Raw genomic sequence first — 17,115 nt, 5'->3', positions numbered from 1 at the left:
AGAATGTTGGAAAAATTTTAATTCTTGACTAAAAATAAAACAAAATTAGAATATATAAGTAGGAATAATTCTCACATCTTTGATTAGTTTTTGGAATTTAATTAGATCTAAATTCACATTTGTAAAATTCTAAGATGATATAAGAGTATATTCAATATTAATCCAAAGGTCAATCCACCAAATTAAGATGGAAAATTTCAGAAGAACAAGTCATTCCAAAAAGTTCCTCTTTCCAATATTATCCTTTTTGAATAGGAGATGATTTTAATAATTTTTATTTAATAACAGCGAAGAAAATGTGACATTTTTATTCGCGTAAATTTATTTAAATAAAATTGATTTAATAAAATTTCATATTTTTATATGTTTTTTTTTTAATTATATTTATGTTAGGATAGAGGATATTACGATCCCTAATACATCAAAATCCACTTGGATTCCCATTTCCTACCAAGTGCACAAATAAGACTCTCTGGTCTCTGCACATAAGCACGTCATTAGTGTCAAATGACAAAATCAGGTATATAATTCTTGAGAATCAAACATTAAACTAAACACACTCGACACCAAGCATGTCGCGGTGTGGAGTGATAGAATCGAAGTGCGGGTGCTAAACAAATACTCCAATAGGAAAAAAAATAAAAGATTATAGTATAATGTTTGTCATCTTAGATTTTTTTAAACAAAAAAAACTAATCAATAGATGAAAAAAATATAATAATTGGATAAAATTAATTTTATTATTATTAATTTTTTTATAAATTTTGTTATCCATCATTAACATTATAAATTAATAAGTGATAAAAAATAATCAATGTTACATTAAAATATTAAAAAATAACTTTTAAAATTTTTTTCTTTCACAATAATTATTATGGATGATAATCTATAGACTCTTCACTAGTGAAGACTAATAATAGTTCCAACATGATTAAATATGAATATTTTAATCTAGAAAAACACCAATTAATATTTTGTTAATGGGTGTATACTCTATAGTTTTGAAATGGAGAGAGTAATTTTCAACAAAACACTGAATTACATTTTCAACAAACATTTACACGCGGGGTAAAAAATTGATGGTTGGTAGAAAGAAGTAAAGCTCATGTAAGACTTGAGACTTGAGACTTGAGAGTCAAGTCAAGTCAACTGGCCTTCCTTCCATGGATGATCATCCTTGGTTTCGTTGCCTCCAAGAAGAATATACATAAATAAACCCGCTATCGTTTTCTATTCACACCCACATCAACACATGGATACAACCACCACAATCGCTCCTCTACTCTTCTGTACCTGTGCTTGTCTCATCTTCTTCTCCGCTTCATTGTCAGAAGCAACAGTAGTTGGTTATGGCTACACCATCTCAACTGTCAACAATTATCCCATAAAGAATTCTTTGACTGCAAACCTTAACCTCATCAAATCCTCCTCTGTTTCCGGACCCGACATTCCACACCTCTCCCTCACTGCCAGGTAATAATAACACCAACATCCAATTAATTAACTTTGTTGAATGTTGTCCATTCACACATATATACAGAATTCATCCCATTAAGTTGTCTCGTATAATAAATTTTGATACACACTAACATCTACTAACATATATCTATGTTGTTGGTTGAGCGAGGATGCGTGAATTATTGCAAACTGTCTTATGTTGTCTTTGATTTTCACAAATTATAAAAATAAATGATTGGTTGTTCTGAATTGCAGTTTTGAGAACAAGGATAGGTTGAGAGTAAGAATCACTGACTCCAATCACCAAAGATGGGAAATTCCACAAGAAGTGATTCCAAGAGACTCATCTTCCCAACATTACCCTCTTGGCTTCCTCAATACCAAACAAGGTTCCCATCAGCCAAAAGACTCTCTGAGCCTCACACATTCAGACTCAGACCTTGTTTTCAGTCTCCACAACACCACTCCATTTGGCTTCACAGTCTCTCGCAAATCTTCCAATGATGTCCTCTTCCACGCCGCACCAGACCCTTCCAACCCGGAAACTTTTCTTGTCTTCAAAGACCAGTACCTGCAGCTCTCTTCCTCCCTTCCATCGCAAAGAGCCTCTCTTTACGGCTTCGGGGAACACACCAAGAGCTCCTTCAAGCTGCGACCGAACCAGACCCTTACACTTTGGAATGCAGACATTGCAAGTGCCAACCTTGACTTGAACCTTTATGGCTCTCACCCTTTTTATTTGGACGTCAGATCACACTCCTCTGATGGAAAAGTGAAGGCTGGCACCACACACGGGGTGTTGCTGCTCAACAGCAATGGAATGGACATTGTGTATGGTGGTGATCGAATTACTTATAAAGTCATTGGTGGGGTTTTTGATCTCTACTTTTTCGCTGGATCCTCTCCTGAATTGGTGTTGGAGCAGTACACTCAACTCATTGGAAGGCCTGCTCCCATGCCTTATTGGTCCTTTGGTAAGTAAGTCACACACACCGTTGTACAACTCTTTAGCTTGCTTCTATAGTCTTATAGTTTCCATATTGTACCACGTGATTGGTGTTACAGTTTTTGGGATAGCTGGTAAATGGCACAAGTGCACGACACCAAAGCAGTTAGCTATGCCATTGATAGAGTTGTGTTCTGTTGCTACACAAGTTTTTGGGTGAATATTGGTTTTCATATTATAGTTTATAGATACATACACGCACTGCAGATTCTTCAAGGCAGAGGATCAGTAAGCTACAAAAGGGACATGGCATTCATCAAAAAGGAATTTAATTATTATGCGTTTTCTCAAATACCTGAGGCTAGTAAATATAGCAAGATTTCCTTTTAGTATCTGAGAAGTAGAAAAAGCTAAATGGCTTTGTTTTCTTTTCCATGTAGAAAGCTTTTAGCCCTCATTAGGATGAATTTGATAAGTTATCACAACTTTTGTTTTGATAGTTACAAATCTTGCTACTCTGTTGGTGTACCTTGTGTACCTCATGAATTTTCGTATGGATTACGTCATAGGGAAAAAAATCTAACTTAAGAATTGTAATTTTCTGTCTATTCATGGTAATTCATTATATCTACTTCCTTGTTGTTGCACATGATTGTGAAGGTTTTCATCAGTGTCGATGGGGCTACAAGAATGTTAGTGATCTCGAGGATGTGGTTGCCAACTATGCAAAAGCAGGTATACCCCTTGAAGTTATGTGGACAGATATTGATTACATGGATGCATTTAAAGATTTCACATTAGACCCCATTAACTTTCCGCTGGATAAGATGAGAAGTTTTGTTGATACTCTTCACAAGAATGGTCAGAAATACGTGCTTATATTGGATCCAGGTACCTAATTTTGACACCATAAAAATTCTTTCAAACAAATCAAAATCATATTCTGCTCTAAATGTTTGAGGACAATATCTATGCATCTTTTATTAATTTGAGATTTTGGAAACAGGTATCAGTGTAAATGAGACATATGCAACCTATGATAGAGGTTTGAAGGCTGATGTCTATATAAAGAGGAATGGAAACAATTATCTTGGTCAAGTTTGGCCCGGACCAGTTTATTATCCTGATTTTCTAAACCCTCGCAGCCAAGCATTTTGGGGTGGGGAAATCAAATTATTTAGGGACCTTCTCCCTATTGATGGTATTTGGCTTGACATGAATGAGTTATCTAATTTCATTACTTCTCCTCCCATTCCATCTTCAAATCTTGATAATCCTCCTTATAAAGTTAACAATGTTGGAGATCAACGACCCATTAATGACAAAACTGTTCCAGCAACATCTTTACACTTTGGTAATATCACTGAGTATAATGTCCACAATTTGTATGGACTACTAGAATCCAAAGTAACTAACAAAGCATTAAAGGATATAACTGGTAAAAGGCCATTCATCCTAAGTAGATCAACCTTTGTGAGTTCTGGTAAGTATGCTGCCCACTGGACTGGAGACAATGCTGCTACATGGAATGATTTGGCATACTCAATCCCTGCGATATTAAATTCTGGAATCTTTGGAATTCCAATGGTTGGAGCAGATATATGTGGTTTCGAAGGAAATACAACTGAAGAACTTTGCGGGCGTTGGATCCAGGTAAAATCGATCCTCAAATGCAGTAGTATGGGATAACATTTTCATTGCTGGGAGTCATATGTGAATATTCAATGTTTTATTGAAAATTATATGCAGGATCGAACTATGAAACGCAATATTATACATATCTAACTCCTTTTATTTTTCTCAATGTAGTTGGGGGCTTTTTACCCCTTTGCAAGAGATCATTCAGTAATAAACTCCATCCGGCAAGAGCTTTACGTTTGGGATTCAGTGGCTTCATCAGCTAGGAAAGTGCTTGGCCTACGCTATCGTCTTCTCCCTTATTTCTACACACTAATGTATGAAGCACATACAAAAGGGACTCCCATTGCAAGACCCCTTTTCTTTTCTTTCCCCGAGGATGTCACCACATATGAAATAAACTCACAGTTTCTATTAGGTAGAGGAGTTCTGGTGTCACCTGTGCTACAATCCGGGGCAACCACTGTTGATGCATACTTTCCTAAAGGAACTTGGTTTGATCTCTTCAATGTCTCAAATTCAGTGAATGCAGAATCAGGCAAGTATGTCACTCTTGATGCTCCATATGATCACATAAATGTGCATGTTGGGGAAGGTAATATTTTGGCCTTGCAAGGAGAAGCAATGACAACTGATGCTGCGCGGAAAACTGCATTTCAACTTGTGGTGGTTATCAGTAGCAGCAGAAGTAGTTATGGACAATTGTACTTGGATGATGGGGAGGCACTTGATATGGCAGGGGCGAAAGATCAGTGGACACTGGTAAGCTTTTATGGCGCGTTACACAACAATAGCGTTTCTGTAACATCTAAGGTCACTAATGGAAGGTTTGCTCTGGACCAAAGGTGGATCTTAGACAAGGTGACTTTCTTGAGGATACCTAAGCTAGCAGGGAATGAGTTGAGTATTGTGAATGGAACAAGTTCAATGAAGAAGGCAATTGTGAAGTCTCAATTTGATAGCTCCTCTCAGTTTGTCAATGTACAAGTTTCAAAATTGTCGCTTCTTATTGGAGAGGAATTCCAGCTGGAGATAGAAATCAAGTAGAAGGGTACCTTAAGATAGCAAATTCCCACTAAGAATTTGGGCTCTCTTCATGGTTGCATTGTTGAGGCCCTTCTTTTCCCACTGCTAAGGTTACTATTAAGGATGTTCCCAAGTGAGGACATCAATATTTATAAAATGTCATGTTTGTATCTTTAATAAATGTTACAGAATAGTATCAACCTTGATATGAAGCTCAAACATGAACATATCTGCCTATCAATAATAGTGCCGATTAATATTATTATCTACCTAGTACTGTTGGTTGCTCATAATTTATGCTATCAAATTAGCAGTTACCTTCATTTTCGGTTCCTTGAGGTCCTACCTTTGTAAGTTACAACATAACTCTTCACACTCTATCCTTAGTAGCATGCAGGCTAGCAATGCAGTATTCACAAAACCTTATGGGTTCATAATATCATATTCACTAGAGCATCCTAGGATGACCGTATTTTTTCCAAGTAAAAATTATATAAGAATATCTTACGCCAGGAATATCAGTTGAGAGTGCAACTGTGCAAGTCAGTGAGTGAGCCAACCTGCATTGCTAATTAAATTTGATAGTTCATAAATGATTTGACGTGTAAAATGTGTAAAGAGTAGAACATTAAGACATACCAAATTATGAGGGTATTAAATTCATTTGTATTTCAACTTATATGAGACCTACCAATGGAGGAAACCTCAAACTGGTTCTGACACCAAATCTTAGGTCTCAACCCAATAGGTTAATTGGTTCTTTGACTTTATTTGTTTCACTATATTTTCAGTGTGGGATTTCTTCACTACGCTCAGATTTCACTCATAACTCATGATCCACCTATAACTTCAGTTGCAAATCACAATTCACTTTAAATAATAATAATAATACTCTGCACACAGATACACCAAGCACCTCACTGGTGTCAAGGAACAGAATCAGAGTATGGGTGCTAATAATAATAAATAAGGTGAGATGCTAAAAGGAAATACATGAATAATAATGCGCTGTTATTATTAAAGAGAACATCTGAAACAATTTTTCTTCATTTTAAATTTTAGATTGGACTTATTTTGAAAATCATTTCTGAAAAAAAAAATTGTTTTATATAATAAAAAGAAACATGCTTCTAAAAACAGAAAATGAGTAAGCAAACAAGTCCTAATTTGGTCCATGTTCTCTCTTTTGTGATTAACTCTTAATCCCAAGTTTCTTATATAATCTTTTGGCATCATTTTTAGTCAAAAATTAAAAGCATATTAAAAATAAATATCCTTCTTTTTTGTTATAAAAAATCCTGCAGAATAGAAATTTACATTAAAATAGTATATATTATTGAGATCCGTTCTCTTTCTAAGCGATGCCTGCGCCACTTCCACTGTTGTTCCTTCAATTTTCGAGCAGGTTTGTGATTTTATTCACTCTGCACTCTACCATCCCTTACACGGCTACTTCTCCCAAAGATCGCGCTCCGTTGGATTTCTTCCTAATGCTATTAAGTTCAATCAACTTCAAGGTGCCGTTCTATGCATTCATTCATCTATCTTTTATGTCAGAGACTTATGTTTTTAGTCTCTTTGATACACTTTTGATTTTGGTCACCCAATTAAAATTAGGTTAAATAGTTAAATTTGCGTGAATCGCAAACAAATTGGTCCCGAAATATGATCTTTTTACATCCTAAAGTTTGTGGAATGTTGTATCTAATGGTAAAGTAAATTTGAGAGAATATAAAAAGAATATTTTCCTTTTCAACATATTTTCCTTATTCTCACTCATTCACATGATTGGAGGATGCTCTATTTGTAGCATGAAAAATCTTGCTTAAATTTAATATTATGTTTGAAGAATTATTTAGTAAATTATGCTGAAGCATTCATGATTTGCTAAATATAATGGCTACAAAAGCTGTTGAGCATTGGCAATTTGAACGTACCAGAAATTTTAAATTTAAACATTTTATTCGATAAACCTGTCAGGCATGGTTCTTTTAACATTTGTTTAATAATATGGACTTTATGACCTATGAACTTTCCTTTTTTGGGTGCTTTTGATAGAAAAAAATGAAAGAAGAAGAAATGTGTTAAAAAGAAATTATATAACAGCAAGCCAAAGAGGCGTAGGAGAACAACTAAGCTGGTTAATCCATTTATTTATCTATTCTTAACATAGCCGCACAAAAATTCCCTTCAAACAATCTAGGAACTGCTTCTATTCGCTCTACTCTAAAGAAATCAATTTTCATTAGTTAAATTTGCATGTTAGAGTAATTTATTGTTGGGGTATTAATCTCACAGTCTTTTTGTGAAGAACAAAGGAGTGAAGAAGTTTAGTGCCTTGTTTCGAGGACAAGGCGCCTCCTTGAAAACTGAATTTTGGGTAAATTTTCTTCTCCTTTTCATTACTTGCAACCTTCTTAATATACTAGTTTGGATAACAGAATCCCTAACAAACTCTCATGACAGAATTGCAACAATTATTATCCTAACAATTATTATTTCTAGCATGTGTAATTGGTTGCAACTGACTTGTGTTGCGTCATTTCTTCAAGTTTCGTAATCCTGCAGATATGCAGGGCGTGTTGCATCTCTTTCGGCCCTCCTTGTGTGGGCTTTGGCTGAATTGCTAACAACACCCCTTGGTAGTATAATAGAAAGAGCCTGATATTCAAAAGTTCAGCTTAATAATAGTTAAGCATCTTGATTAATTATTTTGTTAGGATAATTATTTCCGGATCATTTTGTTGCATTTACTTGCCACAAGAAATTACTTTAGCTCAATCAATCATCATTTGCAGTTACTTCACAAAAGTACAAAACTAATTATGCATGCTGTCTTATATAAGTGATGATCTTGTCATGGAAAATTTTCTTCCTGAACTTCTAAAAATACATGGTTGTACTAAAGCATGTCTTTATCTTTTGCATGGTGATGTTGATATCTCTTTTCCTACAGACTTTTGGCTCTTGGAAAAAATTGATCCTTATTGTTCTGGGTGGCTAAAACTTCATGGTGACCATTCATCGAAAAAAAGGAAAGAAAAGGAGAACAACTACGGTGTGTCCTATCGTTTCTATTTATCTGATGAGACACTATCAAATGTGCTTTGCTTCAAATTCTTGGCAACTTAATGGTTTATATTTGATGTAGCTAGAAACATCATCTTTCATGGAGGAGTTTGGTTTGCCCACAAAAACAAGAACCAAGGACGGATACAACCCACTCTTGGATGACTTCAAGAATACCAAATTTTATCTTAGCGTCCCTACACACAATATTAAGTAGATAGTCATGCTCAATACAAGTACTTGTGCTCCCAAGGACGGACATGGGTGTTTTATTAATATTATACATGTTACGTGTATACCATTATTTCATGGTCTATGATCATAAATGAATTTCAAAAATATAACAAGGTCATATATTGTCGATGGGAAATTTTGCCTTGGACATGTAGCCCTCCTCTCTGAAACCCCAGAAATGGTTTGATTTAATTGTAAGATAGGCATTTTACGTAGGTTTTAGAATAATACGAGTTGTAAAGATCTTAATTTTTGTTGTGTCGTATTTGTTAGTACCTTGTACTATACACCGCAAGTTATCTCTATCAAATAATAAGCTTCGGAGTGTTGAGATAAATTATCCAAGGAGAGTGATTGGGATGTGATAATAAGCTTTCAAAGAGTCTTGACTTCATTTATTTTTTTTGTTTTAAGCAAATGAATACTCTTTGGAAAATTCTGAGTCTATTTTCATACGAAACAAGATAAAAGATGAAAACTCATCGGAGGATTATTTTAAGCTACCTCCTTGAATAGCTTACAAGGAACAAGGTTCTATCATACCATAATTATGCTTTTGAACGTTAAATTCGTCCATATGTTTTTATTTTTATTTTTAATTTTACACACAACAAAACAAGTTAAGAGAATTCAACAATTATTTGATAAGAATAGGCATAATCTCCAAGGTTGATGTTTTGCTGTCTGAAGTTTGCCCTGCAGTCGAAGTTGTAGAATACGCAGCCCAAAATTGGCTATCTTCATTTCCAGCAAGCTCAAGTTCTTCTTGTTGCTCTTGTGCATTACACTGGTTTTCCAGTTTTTGGATACTTTCCAATTCTAATGTGACTTCTTTCATAGTTGGTCGCTTTCTCCCATTCAACTGTAAGCATCTTCTTGCAAGATTGGCAACTACAATTATGTGTTCTTTCTCCACTTCCTGCATGACTCTTGCATCAACAATATCAAAAAAACGATTTTCCTCCATACAAAGAAGAAAATATGAAGCTAAACTTTGAAGTCCTTGTTCGTTCACTGAGGATATTGGTTTTTGTCCTGTTAAAAGTTCAACAAGAACCACTCCAAAGCTGTAGACATCACTCTTCTCTGTCAATTGACTTGTATGAAAATATTCAGGATCTAAGTATCCAAAAGTTCCTTGAACTGCAGTAGTGAGGTGAGTGGCTTCAATGGAAACCATTCTTGATGCCCCAAAGTCTGCTACTTTTGCCTTATACTTCTTATCCAATAATATATTTGTTGACTTCACATCTCTATGATAAATGGGTTGAGAAGCAGCTGAGTGCAAGTAAAATAGAGCTCCAGCCACTTCAGTGGCAATTCTCAAACGCATATCCCATGTCATTGGTAACTCATCATTTTGTCCATGTAAATATTCATAAAGGTTACCATTGGGAATGAATTCATAAACAAGCAAAGGGATTTCAGTCTCCAAACAACATCCCAACAACTTAACCACATTTCTGTGGTTAATTTGTGAAAGAATGACAAATTCGTTGATGAATTCTTCAACATTTCCGTTGACCTTAAATTTTTTCACTGCAACAATTTTTCCATCTACTAACATACCTTTGTAAACTGTACCTTGACCTCCTTTTCCAAGTATTCTGTTTATATTAAAGTGATCAGTGGCCTTCCCTAATTCCTTTAAGCTAAAGAGTTTAGTTTTGTCAACATTAACTTCACCAGTAGATAGTCTTTGTTCTAACAACAATCCTCCATTTTGTTTGAAGAACTTTTCTTTGCGTTTCTTTGCTATCTTTTTCCTTACAACTTTACGCAACCGCCACAAACCAAAGAGTAGAATGATGGTCCCGATGCTTGAAAAAACTCCTACGCATTTAAATCTTGTAGTAAGGGTTAAGTTGACACACAAATATATATTATATGAGATATCATATAACAGCAGGATATCTGATTGAGAGTGAAAAAATTAAATATATATATATTTCGTTTTTTTTAATGAATATTCAATTCAGTCGATCATAAAGTTTCTCACATTCTTACAACATTATTAGTAAATAATTTCATTCTTGTGCATTAACGCGTGGCTCAAGTAATTAAGCACCGGTTACAACACCCATGTGGATACTTCAAATATTGGTCTCAGCTATTCCATTAATCAACCTAGTTTGCAACTCTAAATCCAACTCTTAGATAATTGATACGAGTGCCACTGTACACTCATATTTGCCATTTTATGTTTTTATTTTATGAAGGATCGATGCTAGGAATATATACTCTCTAATGTATATATTTGATCTTTATAGTTACACAAATTTAGACTTTTAATCTCTTTACTTAAAAACATCATTTGTTATGCAAGTCATTTTTATTCACTTAATTTTAGTCTTTATAGGAACTCAAATAGATTAAAATGTTGTGTAAGGATTAAAAAAGATTAAAAATAATATGTGTAGGACTAAAAAAATAATATTTTTAAGTATATTAATTCAAAAAAAGTTTTTATAACAACAGGAATAAGATGCATAATTAAATCTAAAATGAATAATTGTTTCTAATCATAAAAAAGAAATATCATTTCATGCGTACCTATCATGGCCACCTTTCCATAACTTTTCGTCGGATCTATTATTATCTTGCGTCCTAGACGGTCAACCAAATCAAGTTAAAACATACTTATAACAGTTATATATGTAGTAGAAAATTCATTAAAAAAAACTAAAAGTAAGAACTGATAACAGTTAAAAAAAAATCAAGATTGATTCGATAGCTAGGTGTGATTCAATTAACAACATGCATTAAACTATCAGGTAGGATTTACCATTCTAATTATTATGATTAGTGTTATAAAATAAATTATAATTATAATTAAAAATAAAAGTATAAACTTTCTAACTATAATTCAATAAGAATTTTGGTAACTTCCTTAGTTTTTATAACTACTTTAAGGATCCTTTTTAAACTAGTTTGTTTTAATTATGTTTAAGCTATTTTTTATTTCCAATTCATTCTATTTAAGATGAATATAAGCAAATTCTAATTAATTTTATCATATATATATATATATATATATATATAAAGAGAGAGAGAGAGAGTATCATTCATTTAATATGATTGACGACTTCTTCAAGTAAAAAAAGAATTCAAGACTTTTTGTATGTTTGAAATTAATTTCTTTTTTTGAAATAGTTTGATATTAAGTTTAAATAAAAGGTAATTTATTAATTGAGATTAACATGACTTAATAAAATTAATTAATTTTTTAATAAGTATGAAATTATTATTTTTACTCACCATCGAGACTTAATTTACAGCCTTCTTGTATGTAGGGGTTTCCCTCGAAGCCATCGCTGCAAGAACATCTCCAACCCGATTGTGGATATAGTGAAGATGTAACATTAGTGTAACTGCAGTTGTAGCTGCCATGGCCATATGCATCTGTACGGAATTCAGGGAAGGAATTGTTGGGCGTGTGAATCGGAATCTCCCATTCAAGCACCGCAGGAACATCTTTTTGTTTCTTTAGGTCTCCAAGAGTGGGAACCCAGTAACTGGAATTGTACTCATCGTACTCGTACTTGAAGTTACTATATTCTGCTCTAATCAGCAAGTAATTTGAACATTCTGCTTTGATATTACTTTTCACTTCCACGGTTTCAGTTGAGATGTTGTATGCTGAAAGATACGGCGGCAGTGAAGTCTCGCAGCAGTAGGAGCCACGACAACTCGAAATGTCGATGTCATTGCCTTTTTCGAGGTGCTCGTAACACACCGACATACAGGCTGTAAGTATCGTGTCGTTTGACAACATTATGGCGGCGTTTTGGCAACCTACGCCAACAAATGAGTTGTAATTCTGGGAATACACGAAAGGACTGCCTTCAAGATTTATGCCTGTAACAGTCTTGCCACAGCCAGGATGGAAAATCGGATTCTTGATCCCAACCGTACCGTATTGAATATCAATATACATTACCTAAAATTTAATGTTTAGTTAACAAAAAAAGAGGAAAGAAGGAAAAGGTTGTAGGTATGATTGTACCTTTGTTAACAGAAATTAATAATTAATATTTATCGTTAAGAAAAAATCAACGTTACCTCCAAATTTATGTACTTTAGGTGGGGTATGGGTTTCTGATGACCTTGAGAAGTATTGTTATTGTGTCTGCATTCTATTTCAAACTGGTTGCTTGCATAGCATTTGGGATCGTGCATTCCGAAAGGGAAAGGAATGGAAACATTTCCACATTTGCTATCACAACCTGGTCGTGATGCTATAGTCGTATTCTCGTACTGCGCAGATGTTATAGTCCCATTCTCATACTGTGCAGATGTTAATGGATACATGCACCATATCATCAAAATTATTATGATATAAACAAATTTCAGAACCATTTCTCTGGCTAGTTTTGAAGAGGGTACTGTGTTTAATTGGTTTCCGGGTTTGAGAACGGATATTTATGCTCCCGTTTTAGTAATTTCTAGCCATTTTTTTTTCTATTAAAACTCAAAAACTAGTACTGGTAGCTACGAAGACTTAAGTCAACCTGTCCCACGCGCACGTTTGAATAAGTCACCGTTGCTAGTAGTAGTTCGATAGTCTATTATCTATTAAACATATTTGAAAAGAATAGGCTAACAAAAATACGTTTCTGCCCTCATTATTTGTTTGACACGTGTCCCCCTTAGTTGACAAAGTTGGAATTTACTATTAATCGACGTACAAGACTGAAACGTGTAGCCAAATTTTTGACTCGGAAAGGATAAACGAAAGAAGTTGGGCCAATGAAATTTGTTTGGCAGTTTCCTACCTTAAGAGAGATGGGTGTGGACGTATGGTTTGGCCTTACAAGGAGTGATTGACTCAGCTATAATAAGGTGTCACCAATAGCATTCACAACTCACATGCCTACTACGTTTTTTAATTTCTTTTAAATGCAGGGATTAGTTTTTTTAGGGCTTGAATATATTTTTTTAAAATTTGATAATTATTTTTTAAATTTTTTTCAAAAATTAGTCACTCAAATTTTTGAAAAGTTATTTTTAGTATATAAAAGAATATATAAAAAAGTAGGCTACCAAAAACACCAATTTAAATATATAAAAGAATATAATTGGCTGAAACATTCTAATACCATGAGACCTTCTAATATTACCGGGTGAATTTCTTATTCAAAATCATAGACGAAATATAATAATAGATATAACAGTTTTATTATAGAATAAATTTTTTTTATATAAAAGTTAATTCAAAAGTTTGATTTAAGTAAAAGTTTTTGTGTTATTAATCAATCATAAATATTTTTTCAGTATAACTTATTATAGAAATAATTAATTTCTCATATATAATAATTTTTAATTAAATAACAATATAGTTTATATTAATATTTTTATTAAAATATAATTGTAGAGGAAAAAATTATCAAATTTTATAAGTCATTTTCGTTCATCTTAAAAGAGTATGTAAATATAAAAAAAAATTATAGCTTGTTGGGTTTGCTGGGACATCATAATACCAGATGACCTTCTAATACCACTAGATAATATTCTTCTTATCCAAACCCATAGACCAAATATAATAATAGATACATCAGTTTTAGTAGTATAGAATAATTCAAAAGTTTGATGCCAGAAAAAGTTTTTCTATCATTACTTAATCATTAATATTTTTCAATTTAACTTATAAAATTATTATTATAAAAATTAATAAATTTATCATAAATGATAATTTTGTGAATGACCTTCTAATATCACATGTTTTATGTTCTTATCTTATCCAAACACAGAGACCAAATATAATAATAGATACATCAATTTTAGTAATATAAACAATTTTATATAAAAGTTAATTCAAAAGTTTGGTTTCTGTAAAAGTTTTTATATCATTACTTAATCATTAATTTTTTTCAGTTTAACTTATAAAATTATTATTATAAAAATTAATAAATTTATCATAAATAATAATTTTATGATTAAATAACAATATAATTTATAAACATTATTCATTTATTAAATTATAATTGTAGATGATTAAATTATCAAAGTTTATAAGTCATTTTTTATACTTCTTTAAATCAATAAATTGTTGGTATAATTATATGACTCTAAGATCCTATATTGTTTATAGGAGACACTTGAATGAAAAATAGAACAACAAGATAAATATATGGGGGACATGACATACTTACGTATGTGTAACAACAATCACCTGTTATGCGAAGGAAAGTAGAAATTGAGAGGATCCAACTCTTTTTATTTATCAAAATTTAGTTTAAAAAAGAAAAAAATACCTCCTTTCCTTACCATTTTCATATATTTTGGCATATTTTACTTTTAAATCTAATTACAATTTTAATATTAAAACAAAAAAATAATTTAACGAAGTAGAACGACCCGTATGTATACACGCATAACTGACTAGTTAGATTCAAAAATTAATGACTGATGGAGACGGGACGAAAAAAACAGAGACAATTACAATAGCACAATAAAACTATTGCACGAAATCTCCTGATGGTGCTGTACGTGAAGAAAAGATATTTTCTATATGCTGAATATTAGTCCTGGTATTTTTGGGTGTTCAATTTTACTTTTGCTTTCTGTTAGTGTTCATTATTCAAAGGATGAAGAATAGGGGATAGTGCAGAAAACAACTTTGAATTATCGTCTGTGATTGAAAAGTTTGTCTATGATGCAATTATTTGGATCTTGCAACATCCTTAGCCTCACTTTAGCTAATAACTTGTTCTGTTTTGTGTGTGTAGTGGATCTGGGTCAAAGTCAACATTTTAAATAGAAATGAACAATTGTACGCGTGCAACCAACCCTCAATAATTCAGTGAAAACACTCGACATTCGTATAAGTAATTTCTTAGCATTAGTGCCAATAGTAGTACGAAGACATGTCGGCATGTCCCCTCAAGTCATAAATGTTCAAATTTGAATAAGGACAACGTGAGTTGTATCCTTATAGTGCTATCATGTGATATTTATATTTGTGCGCATGTTAACTGTACATATGCCTGTTGAATAATATAAACTTATCTAGTCCATTAATTAAGTATTAGACTCATTAAATTTGTGTTACTATTTTAAAAGAAAATTTTAGAGAAGTGTAAATAAATAAAAGTAATATTTAATTTGAAAAAGTATATAGAATTAAGTAATTAGAAGAAATGTATAGAATTTTTTCTTGAAGTGTGTGAAATAATTTTTTATATATTTAAAACTCTTCCTTAAAGCATATAAAAGAAGGAGAGATTGTCATTGATAAAGAATTCAATGAAGCCAAAAGAAATCAAAACAAAAATATTTATTGAGTAATAAAAATTAATTTTCTTTCAAATATTTTTTCCTCTTCCATTTCTCTTATATACTTCTTATAACCTTAGGTTTGCTGAATGTTGTATCTAGTCATCAAAGTAAATTTGAGAGACTAAAAAAAGAATATTTTCCTTTTCAACATGTTTTCTTATTCTCAATCATTCACTTCATCTGGTGCCGAACATGATTAGAGGATGCTCTGTTTGTAGCTTGAAAAAATCTTGCTTAAATTTAATATTATGTTTGAAGAATTATTCAGTAAATTATGCCGAAGCATTCATGATTTGCCAAATGTAATGGCTACAAAAGCTGTTGAGCATTGGCAATTTGAACGTACCAGAAATTTTAAATTTAAACATTTTATTCGATAAACCTGTCAGGCATGGTTCTTTTGACATTTATTTGTTTAATAATATGGACTTTATGACCTATGAACTTTCCTTTTTTGGGTGCTTTTGATAAATAAATAAAAAGAAGTAATGTGTTAAAAAGATGCTAGAGGCAAAAGTACATCCAAGGGAGGATAAGAAATTATATAACAGCAAACCAAAGTGGCGTAGGAGAACAACTAAGCTGGTTGATCCATTTATTTATCTATTCTTAACATAGTCGAACGAAAATTCCCTTAAAACAATCTAGGAACTGCTTTTATTCGCTTTACTCTAAAGAAAACAATTTTCATTAGTTAAATTTGCATGTTAGAGTAATTTATTGGGGTACTAATCTCACAGCCTTTTTGTAAAGCAAATCCTAAAAATACAAGTGATCGATCAGGAACGATCCAAGTTACTAATTAACATATATTTCCTTTGAATTAACTTAAAAAGCTGTTGAACACCCTTGGTATATAATAGAAAGAGCCTGATATTCAAAAGTTCAGCTTAATTAATAATAGTTAAGCATCTTGATTAATTATTTTGATAGGATAATTATTTCCGGATCATTTTGTTGCATTTACTTGCCACAAGAAACTACTTTAGCTCAATCAATCATCATTTGCAGTTACTTCACAAAAGTACAAAACTAATTATGCATGCTGTCTTATATAAGTGATGATCTTGCCATGGAAAAATTTTCTTCCTGAACATCTAAAAATACATGGTTGTACTAAAGCATGTGTTTATCTTTTGCAGGGTGACGTTGATATCTTTTTTCCTACAGATCGACTTTTGGATCTTGGAAAAAATTTATCATTATTGTTCTGGGTAGCTAAAACTTCATGGTGACCATTCATCGAAAAAAGGAAAGAAAAGGATAACAATTACGGTGTGTTCTATCGTTTCTATTTATCTGATGAGACACTATCAAATGTGCTTTGCTTCAAATTCTTGGCAACTTAATGGTTTATATTTGATGTAGCTAGAAACATCATCTTTCATGGAGGAGTTTGGTTTGCCCACAAAAACAAGAACCAAGGATGGATACAACCCACTCTTGGATGACTTCAAGAATACCAA

General features: G+C 32.5%; 3 protein-coding genes across 3 annotated transcripts; 2 read left to right on the top strand and 1 right to left on the bottom strand.

Annotated features, from left to right (window-relative positions):
• Positions 1-1,073: 1,073 nt before the first annotated feature.
• Positions 1,074-5,341, top strand: LOC114367788 (alpha-glucosidase-like). Its single transcript, XM_028324985.1, has 5 exons — positions 1,074-1,473; positions 1,714-2,432; positions 3,065-3,295; positions 3,411-4,057; positions 4,214-5,341. Exons 1-5 carry the CDS (start codon positions 1,253-1,255, stop codon positions 5,087-5,089), a joined length of 2,694 nt encoding a protein of 897 aa, XP_028180786.1. The 5' UTR covers positions 1,074-1,252; the 3' UTR covers positions 5,090-5,341.
• A 420-nt stretch (positions 5,342-5,761) lies between these two features.
• On the top strand, positions 5,762-8,690 carry LOC114367730. Its single transcript, XM_028324923.1, has 5 exons — positions 5,762-5,781; positions 5,860-5,920; positions 6,396-6,585; positions 8,025-8,126; positions 8,224-8,690. The coding sequence occupies exons 1-5, from the start codon at positions 5,762-5,764 to the stop codon at positions 8,352-8,354; spliced, it is 504 nt and encodes a 167-aa protein (XP_028180724.1). The 3' UTR covers positions 8,355-8,690.
• A 108-nt stretch (positions 8,691-8,798) lies between these two features.
• Positions 8,799-12,785, bottom strand: LOC114367821 (wall-associated receptor kinase-like 8). The gene is made up of 4 exons (XM_028325027.1): positions 12,434-12,785; positions 11,630-12,311; positions 10,925-10,978; positions 8,799-10,204 (listed from the first exon to the last, which is right to left on the bottom strand). Exons 1-4 carry the CDS (start codon positions 12,728-12,730, stop codon positions 9,009-9,011), a joined length of 2,229 nt encoding a protein of 742 aa, XP_028180828.1. The 5' UTR covers positions 12,731-12,785; the 3' UTR covers positions 8,799-9,008.
• Between the last annotated feature and the right edge of the window lie 4,330 nt (positions 12,786-17,115).

Source organism: Glycine soja, chromosome 9 (genome assembly GCF_004193775.1).
Source record: "Glycine soja cultivar W05 chromosome 9, ASM419377v2, whole genome shotgun sequence".
In the NCBI taxonomy this organism is placed as follows: Eukaryota; Viridiplantae; Streptophyta; class Magnoliopsida; order Fabales; family Fabaceae; genus Glycine; species Glycine soja.
The sequence above is the reverse complement of the archived record's forward strand: the minus strand, read 5'-3'. Positions and strand labels throughout refer to the sequence as shown.

What these genes read in the sequence shown, in the direction of transcription:
- LOC114367788 (XM_028324985.1), top strand. Translation starts at nt 1,253, where the DNA reads ATGGATACAACCACCACAATCGCTCCTCTACTCTTCTGTACCTGTGCT. An exon ending in CACCTCTCCCTCACTGCCAG is followed by an intron (nt 1,474 to 1,713) that starts GTAATAATAACA and finishes TCTGAATTGCAG; the next exon opens with TTTTGAGAACAAGGATAGGT. An exon ending in CGTGCTTATATTGGATCCAG is followed by an intron (nt 3,296 to 3,410) that starts GTACCTAATTTT and finishes TTTTGGAAACAG; the next exon opens with GTATCAGTGTAAATGAGACA.
- LOC114367730 (XM_028324923.1), top strand. Translation starts at nt 5,762, where the DNA reads ATGGAGGAAACCTCAAACTG. An exon ending in ATGGAGGAAACCTCAAACTG is followed by an intron (nt 5,782 to 5,859) that starts GTTCTGACACCA and finishes CTATATTTTCAG; the next exon opens with TGTGGGATTTCTTCACTACG. An exon ending in AGAAAAGGAGAACAACTACG is followed by an intron (nt 8,127 to 8,223) that starts GTGTGTCCTATC and finishes TGATGTAGCTAG; the next exon opens with AAACATCATCTTTCATGGAG.
- LOC114367821 (XM_028325027.1), bottom strand. Translation starts at nt 12,730, where the DNA reads ATGGTTCTGAAATTTGTTTATATCATAATAATTTTGATGATATGGTGC. An exon ending in TAAAGTACATAAATTTGGAG is followed by an intron (nt 12,312 to 12,433) that starts GTAACGTTGATT and finishes ATTAAATTTTAG; the next exon opens with GTAATGTATATTGATATTCA. An exon ending in TGGAAAGGTGGCCATGATAG is followed by an intron (nt 10,205 to 10,924) that starts GTACGCATGAAA and finishes TTAAATGCGTAG; the next exon opens with GAGTTTTTTCAAGCATCGGG.